The 9,058-nt window shown below is 32.4% G+C and overlaps 1 protein-coding gene across 2 annotated transcripts; it reads right to left on the bottom strand.

The window, feature by feature from the left end:
- On the bottom strand, positions 4,911-8,469 carry LOC107641241 (probable LRR receptor-like serine/threonine-protein kinase At2g24230). Of its 2 annotated transcripts, XM_016344740.2 has the most exons (2): positions 6,848-8,469; positions 4,911-6,772 (listed from the first exon to the last, which is right to left on the bottom strand). In XM_016344740.2, exons 1-2 carry the CDS (start codon positions 7,670-7,672, stop codon positions 5,093-5,095), a joined length of 2,505 nt encoding a protein of 834 aa, XP_016200226.1. In that variant the 5' UTR covers positions 7,673-8,469; the 3' UTR covers positions 4,911-5,092. The 2 variants fall into 2 exon arrangements, with proteins under 2 accessions (XP_016200226.1, XP_020961945.1); XM_021106286.1 differs by having other exon boundaries at positions 4,911-8,469.

Raw genomic sequence — 9,058 nt, 5'->3', positions numbered from 1 at the left:
AAAATTAAATAAAAATAAAAAATAAAATAAAAAAAATTAAAATTTTTAATTACATCGGGCATATCTATATAGAAATATCCTATTTTTATTGAGAAGAACCATGTAGATTGAAACTTATACTCTTATCTTCTATCTTAGCTTTTATGTATTCTTCTTCCTCTTAAACACACTGCTTTGTGACAATGATGGCAGTGCCACCGGCCCACCGCTTCTGCCACCATCAGAAATCTTTTTGGTTTTTAGTTTCCATTTTGACTGCTTGTCTATCACCGATCTGGATATATTTCCAGCAAAAGTAATCACCATCTTTATATGTGTTGCATTCTCATTGCATTTTCTTTTTTCCTCATATAAGAGTATACATCAATTTTCATGCACAATGAAACCGCAATTAAATAATTTAATTAAATATATTAAATTATTTAATATTTTTTAATTATTATTTTTACGTAAAGATATTTCTACACCAATATTCATATGTTGAAATTAGTGAATTTGGTGACATTTCATGGCATAGGGTATGGAGTATGGGGCCTTATGGAAATTTCATTGGATTGGAATACAAAAGAAACTTTACCGTACCAGTCTAAAGAATCCGAAATTCTGAATATGGTACCAATAGAGTTGGCAATGGTAGGGTAGCTTCGGGTTTGGACTCTACTCTAATTCTATGTGTGGGTTAAAAATTTTATTAAAATTATATTGTATTCTATTTACGGGTTGAAAATTTCTCAACTATAATTCTACCTATACCCTAAAATTTTAAACCATATCCTATCCTACTCTACTCGTAAAAATATCAAATTTTTCAAAGTAAATATAAAATTCAATCATTTTGAATTTTATATATATTAATAACATAAAAAATAAGAAACTAATGCTTTAAATTACTAAATTAACTAACTAGTTTAGTGATTGTTCATTTATCGTAAGTCATTACATAAGGGAGGTTGTGGGTTCAACTCTCACTTCCTTCACTGTATACCTAATAACCTCGGGTCTTTAAAACTTTAACAATAATTTATAAAAAAATTTATTTATGATGTATAAATTGCACATGGGTTGAGTGAAGTCGAATTCGCCTTGATCCGAGTCCGGCACGAAATAATAACTGAGTCTATTTTTGAGACATTTATCCAATTCTAAATCCAAAAAAATCACACCAAATTAACTCTTAAAATGTTTGAATCCAGACCGAGTCTTCGAACCAAACTGGGCTGTATACACCCCTAGTACCAATGAGAGTGGTGTTTCTTGTTTCAAGTCTAGTGTGAGTTTAATGGGGCCAACAATAAATGCTATTTTTGTCATTACTGCTGCAATGAGCATCATAGCAACAGCTTCAAGTTCAGACATACATCAGACACAGCTTAATCCAAAAATGTGCCATATCAATATCACGGGATTTATAGGGCACAATAATTTCGGATCTGTAATTTATATGACACAATCATGAACCTAATGTAATGTGTAATTGGCAGCCTAGAATTGGAAGAATCAAGTTACAAAACCATCTTAAGAGATATCAATAAGCTGAAAGTCAGAGCGATGAAGCAAATGAATATGACATATATGTAGATGAATAAAACGTTGAATTAAATCACACTTGTGGGTAGTAAGGAATAAAATCTTGAAGCTTTTTTCCATTGATGGTTCCTTTCTGATTAGAATTGGTAATAAGAAGAATGTGTTTGGAGTAAAGAGGTGAGAAAGAAACAAGAGAAATGGGTGCAATGTTGAAGCATGATATATAGAAGATGAGGAGTGGAATAACTAACTAGTTCATCAATGGAAATGGCTTATGCTTTCTTATTCTACACTTATTGCCAATGCGGAAATAGAAGATCGAGAGAACGTGAAAATTCAGGTGAAGTCGACTTAATGTGAAGTTGATATTTAAGAGCCGTTAAATAAAAATTTAGTTAAATCAGTCAAATTATCTAATAATTTTCAGGTATCAACGTCACGTGAAGTCAATTGCATTTGAGTTTTCACTTTGAGAGAAATTCTTATACCATCAATTTTTAGTATTTTTTGACCTTTTTTACCACTATAAATATTAAATTATTTTTAATAAATAAATTTTATTAATTTATGTGTGTAAATTCTAAAAAAAATGATATAAATTATATTAATTCATGTGTGCAAATTTTAAAAAAATAAGTACATATTTTTTCAAAAAAAAAAAAAAAACAAAACTTTTCTTGGACTAAATTAAATTAGTTAGCCTTAGCTTATCATACAAGACAGAATTTGTAGGCACTATTTAATATTTTAACATACATATCTAAAAAATTAGCTATACGAATTTGAAGTTAAGAAGGAAGAGGGAGAAGAAAAGATAATTAAAACGATTGAAGGAGGCACAAAAGTAAACTAAACAAATGCATATCTATTGGCAAATAGAATATTTTATCTAAAATAATTTGGTTAGTCGAGTGGTTAGTTAGTTCACTTGTTTGTTTAAGTAAGTATATGAGTTCAAATTATGCCTTATGTATAACGACAAATTCTTAAATGAATCTCAAATTCGCGACGAATTAATCGTTAATCCATCCAACTAAAAATACTTTGAACAAAAATAAAAGAGAGAATATTTTGCCTTGTTTCTGGTTCCAATACAATGCATATGGGCTCCACAATAGGTATCTGATGCTTTCTTTAGGTGGAGACTCGAGAGAGTGTAAACTACTTCCTTCAGAAATCATACTAGAAACTAAAAATCTTTTAACTAACAATCAACTAATATTTATTTATTTTTTAAAAATTTTAAATAAAAATCCAATTTTTTATTCAATATTAATCAATTTTTTAAAATTATTTGTTCCCCTAAATTATAAATTTTAATTTTAAAATTCTAAACTGTAAACGTTAAATTCTAGCCATAAACCTTAAGTCCTCCAAAAATGTGAGTTAATAATATAATTTTATAATAAAAAAATTAAATAATATTAACTAATTTAAAATTAATCCTTATACTTATTTTTTTTAAATGATTATTGGTATAAAAAAAAAACCGACAAATAACATAAAAGTTGCATTGGTTCCCACTTCAACCCCAGTACTGTTGCAGGAAAATGAAGGAAGAAGCACAATCTGACAATTAAAATGTTAAATAATTCTACGTACCAAAATTTGAGCCAAAGAATTCAATAATTCTTACGGAATATCGATATGAAAAGCAACTAAAAATAATATATTCAGTAATTCAGAAATTTTAGAGGAATTATTTTTTCTGAAACTATTCAATAATTAGTGTAGCTTGCACAAAATAAATAACCGGTGTCACATTTTCATTTTGTAATTTACATCATTTTTTTTTTGGTCTAACCAAAGGATATATATTGATTAAAATAACAGAGTGACCAAAATGTCTCATAAACTAAGTATAGTTATTAAAGAGGGTAAAGCCCAAAGTCTATGGGCCTGGATCCTTTCATCAAGTTCTCTTTCTTTTTACTTTTCTCAAATTTTCATGTTATATCTAATTATCTAATTTTTGTTTCTCACAATATTTTTTGATTTAGTAGGTCAAAAACTAATTTTTTAATAATCTCGCTACGTTATCAACAGTATTTCTGTCAACTTCTACCAACTCTTATTTATAACTGTATTTAATAAAAGTGTCTTTATAGATGTGTCTAATAAAAATGTCTTTTTTATGGCTGTGTTTAATAGAAGTGTCTTTATAGATATATTTTTTGGATGTGTCTCTTTATATATGTGTTTAAAATATAATAATTAATTATTGTTAGTAATAAATTGGCAGATAATATATTGGTATCCTATATTTTTTTATTTTTTAATAGATTAGAGTTCTCTTTAAGAGTTTGTGATTGGTCAATGAGTTACTATATGTACAAAAAAAATTCGAACTTTTAATACTTTAAGCATACTAGTGAACTAACCATGAGACAAGTTCAAATAATAAACTATTATCCAACGACTAAAGATAAAAAATAAAATGGAACTACCATATTCAGAAAAAGGACAACATATAATTACAGAGGATATGGTATCTTCTGTTTCTTGTCTAGCCAAAAGGAAATTTTATTTATTTATTTGGTGATGAAGCCAAAAGTAAAAATAAGATAGCTTGTTCGTACAATTAGCTTAATAAGTTTATGGCTTTTTTTGGGTGCACAATTAGATTAAGCTCATATATTTTGTTGGTAACTAACTTTAATAAAGGTTTAATCATGATTAAAGATTCAGCAGTGAAAAAGGTGCTAGGTTGGGAGTATCAACCAAACCATAGACACCCTCTTACAAACATTCATGATTCTCGGATGCCACCCATGTTAACAATGTTATAAAACATGATTGCAGAGTGGGAGAGTGGAAGACACTCAGATAAAGATGTTGAAAACGTCTTTTTATAAAGATGTTTTTTAATAATTAAAATTTAACACATATAATTGATTAAATCGTGTTATTTTTGTCAAAATTAGACTAGATAAATTGATTTGATCAAAAAATGGTAAATCAAATCTTAAACTGGTCTAAATTAATATTTTTTTGTATAGAAAATGACTACAATACCCTATTATAGAAAATGATTAAAATACTTAGTTGCTATGTTAGGCTAAACCCACTCCAATTCCAACATCATTATCACCATCCCTCTCTCTTTCTCTCTTTCACACACATTTTTTCTTCTTATTTATTTATTTTTTTCAAACAACATTGACATTCATGTGTTTGAAATATTGTTGACATTGACATAGTATAGAAATATACATCACAATGAATTGAATTGTATACAAATAAAGCTTCTGTTACTATACATGTGTTGGTGTCATGAATCATCAATAGCAAGGAATAAAGAAATGTTTCCTTAAATGAACTAATGCAATTATAAGACAATAGTTAATTTAATGTTAAGAATATAAATCTGATGAAGAAATATAATTCAAAACAAGATCACATGCTGCATTAACAAGTTAGTACAATGATATATTCATCAAAGGCTCTCTTCTTCATAAGAAAAACTCAAACTCCAGAATCTAACTGCTTTACATTTGTTTCATGGATGATAGAAAAGAAACAAAACTAAATTAAAACAACCTCAAAATCCATGTCACCATTGAAGCTAATTAGAAGCAATAGGTTCAATGTCTTTTAGAAGTCCAACAATCTGCTGCATTGTTGGTCGCTTGGCCGGCAAGTCAGCAGTGCAAAGATAACCAATCTTGAGAGCCTCCTCCATTTGTTCATCTAGTCCTGTGTCCCTAATCTTTGGATCAATTGCTATTGAAGCTTGATTCTTTCTAACTAGTCCTCTCACCCAGCTAACCAAAGTTGATTCCTTGTCATCAGGGTAATCATCTCCGACCGGCTTCTTTCCGGTTACTAGCTCAAAGAGCACAACTCCGTAACAATATACATCAGATTTCGTGGTTGGTGACTCGAATTCTTGTTGAGAAAACTCCGGCGGAACATAACCAGAGGAACCAAGAGCAATCTCCTCGTCCAAGCCGCTTCCAAAGATCTTAGCCAGGCCGAAATCAGACAGCCTGGGCTCGAGGTCAAAGTCCAAATAAACACTGCTGGCCTTGACTGCTCTATGAATGATTGGAGGAGAGCATCCATGGTGCAAGAAAGCGAGAGCTCGAGCGGTTCCAAGGGCGATTTTGTGACGAAATCTCCAAGTTGTGAGCAATCCTTCAGAGCCAGCATTCTGAATTCCATTGTTGTCAGATTCATCCCATGTATCTGTGCTCCAATCATCAGTGCTTTGCACACCAAGTGGCAAGTCATATAGCAGATTTTGCAAGTTTCCATTCTCCATATAATCATATATAGCAATCCTTTGATCCCCTGCTACACAATATCCAGTTAAAGGAACAAGGTTGGGATGCTTGATTCTGCCAAGAAACTCAAGCTCTCTAGCCACTTCTTGATCTGTCAATGTAGAACCAACCACCAAAACTTTAACTGCCACATGAATACCACCAGGAAGAAAGCCTCTATAGACCGGACCGAATTTTCCTTCGGCCAAAAGAGTACCTCGGTCGAAATTTGAAGTTGCAGCCAGTAAGTCTGCAAATGTAATGTTCAACAAAGGCTTCTCAAAGATTACCACCGGAACTGATGTTGCCTGCTTAACATCAGCCACCCAGGTTGTTGAATCAGTCTGGAATGAGAAAGGCCCGGAAATGTTCTGTTCTTCTTTGTATGAAGTTTGTTTAACTTGCCACATTTTCGACTTCCTTCGGCAGCCGAATGCTAAGAACAACAGGCCAGCAAGCATGAAGATCATTGAGAAGGTTAACACCAATGCTAGCTTCATTCCCTTGTTGTGTCCATTGTTCTTTCTCCTGAAGAAATGTGGGTCTGCAGCAATTGGACAACTGTTCACTGATCCAAAGAATGCTGATTCAAGAACATCAGGGTGAATGTCTGAAGCACACAGTGTTAAGTTATTGTAAGAGAAGTTGTATCTCTCCATGAATGGTAGTTTCCCCAAGACAGACAAAGGGATTGTTCCACTCAAGGTGTTGTTTGAAAGGTCAAGAATTTGGAGGTGTTTGTTCCTCAAAATTGGAACTTTACCAGCAAGATGATTCATAGACAGATCAAGAACATTGAGATTACTCAGTTTTGAGATTTCATCAGGGATTAGGCCTACAAGATTGGTTTTGGACAAGTTCAGATACTCCAATCCTTGGAGCTTTTCAATCTTTGTTGGGAATTTCTGTTTGGAAAATCTGTTGTGTGCAAGATTGAGGTGCTTTAGATTCAACAAGGACTCACTCAAACTCAACAAGTTCTGGAAAATTTCACCACTTAGCTGATTCCCTGACAAATCAAGATAAACCAAATGAGACCAGTTGTAGTATTGTACCTGTGAAATGTGGCCTTGAAATTGGTTTCTGCTTAGGTCCAATACCTCCAACTTTTCCTGAAACACACCCATGATAGAACCCTGAAAGGAATTTCCAGATATGTTGAGACTTAAAATGGAATTGAAACCTGAAATATCCAAGATTCGGCCATCTATATCATTGGCAGCAAGGTTCAAGTTCTTGAGCTTGGGAAAAGCAGCACCAAAACCATTTGGAAGTGTTCCATTCAATTGATTTGATGAGAGATCAATTGAAACCAGGGACTGGCACTTGAGAATCCCAGAAGGAATGCTTCTTGAGAATTTGTTATGGTCAAGTTTGAGGATTCTCAAACTCATAAGGGATCCAATAGCTTCTGGAATTTCTTCAGTGAAGTTGTTGCTTGACAAGTCAATGGTTTCAAGCATACCAAAATTGCCAATGTTGTTGGTCAATGAACCTGAAATCTGATTGGTGGAGAGGTTGAGGCTCTTGATAGAGCTTAAACTCCAAAAATCTGAAGGCAAAGTTGTGATCTTGTTGCAGCTAAGATCCAAAGTTTGAAGCTTGCTCAGCTTGCCTATGGTGTTATCAGGAATAGTTCCAGAGAGGCCTAAACCTGAAAAGTTTAACTCAACAACATGTTCTTTGTTGTTGTCACAGAAAACTCCTTGCCATGAACACACTGAAGCTGAGAAATTGTAGGAGGAAAAAGAAGAAGAATTGGAAACCATTTTCTTCAAGAACTCAGACACATAGAACTCATCAGTGTTTGGTTGCTGAGAAGCCAAATGCTTGAACAAGAGTCCCAAAATTAGAACAGTGCCAATCACTCCCAAACCCATCTGACAAATGATTCAGAACAAGAAAAAGAAAAAACAACAACAAACCCCAGAACCTCCACAACCACAGGGAAAATCAAATACTACAAAACTAGCATCACCATTTTATTGATAGATGATGAAAAACTCTTCCTATAGAAGCTAGAAATTCTTTCATGCATGCCAAATCTACTTGAACTTAATTAACAGAATATTACAGAAAATGAAATCTCAGTTCACAAAAACTAAGGATAAGTAGCTGAGGGAGTTAAAAAAGAAAAAAAAGCACTAAACTTTAGGGTGATTTTTGCTAGAAGAAATGGTGTGGAGTAGAAGAGGAGAATGTGAACAAGTGTTGGCTGGATTTGGAGATCCTAGAATACCAACAAAAAGAAAAAAGGTCATATAAAGAAACAACTGATGCAAGAAGCAAAACTAAAACCAAAACTATGTTGTCTTTGTCTGCACTCTTAGATTGTTGAAAAGTTGTGATTCTTTCTTCCTTAACTTCTATCTATGTGGCAGAGCAACTTTTTGGCTACAAAACTTTCTCTTCCCACTATTTTTTTTTCACCCTTTAAAGTGGAAAATGCAGATCAGAGTAAGAACCAAGGAAGGGAAAAAAGAAAGTGAAAAAGTGAAGAGCAATGAGGGAGTGTAGTGGAGCTGGTTTGAGGATTCATAAATGGGAAGAAGAGAAGGGAAGGTGAATATATCTAACATTTCTTGGTGGGAATTCAATGATTCTTAATTGAATGATGATCATGCCTCTGCCTAGTGTCTATTATTAGTATCACCATCTTTTTTTTCTTAGTCTCATTGGAAAATATGGAAAAAAATTATTCTGTTTTTATGGAATTTATGGGAAAGGGAAACCATGACTTTGTTAATTCTTTTTATAGGATTTAGCTAACTAACATATACCGGCTATTTTTTTTTTATGGAGGTAAAAGTAGTAATATACCTTAATATGATAATTTTTTGTGTTTTTTAAAAATGTAGAAGATACACAAATTGGATGGTCCGATTTGCATACTTTAAATTTTTTAATTTTTTAACAGAAATCCCTCGGTCTGATTTCTGTACCCTCACAAATCCCTCAGTCCGATTTCACAAATTCCTCGATTCGATTTCTGTACTGTCACAAATCTCTCGGTCCGATTTCTGTATTCTCACAAATCGAACGGTCCAATTTCTGTACTTTTCACAAATCGGACGGTCCAATTTTTGTTTATCTAATTAAACGGTTCCACATATGAGAATAACACCCTATCAACCCACATTTTGAAAAAACAATGTTGCTTCTCCAATATTAAAAACAAAATCTTCAACATATACCTTAAAAGTATTAATTGAAAAATTTTTATGGAGAATATATATAATGTTTAAGTTTATTATATATTTATGAGT

Source organism: Arachis ipaensis, chromosome B01 (assembly GCF_000816755.2).
Source record: "Arachis ipaensis cultivar K30076 chromosome B01, Araip1.1, whole genome shotgun sequence".
Lineage (NCBI taxonomy): Eukaryota > Viridiplantae > Streptophyta > Magnoliopsida > Fabales > Fabaceae > Arachis > Arachis ipaensis.
Note: the sequence above shows the minus strand (reverse complement) of the source record. Positions and strands in the feature narration are given on the sequence as shown.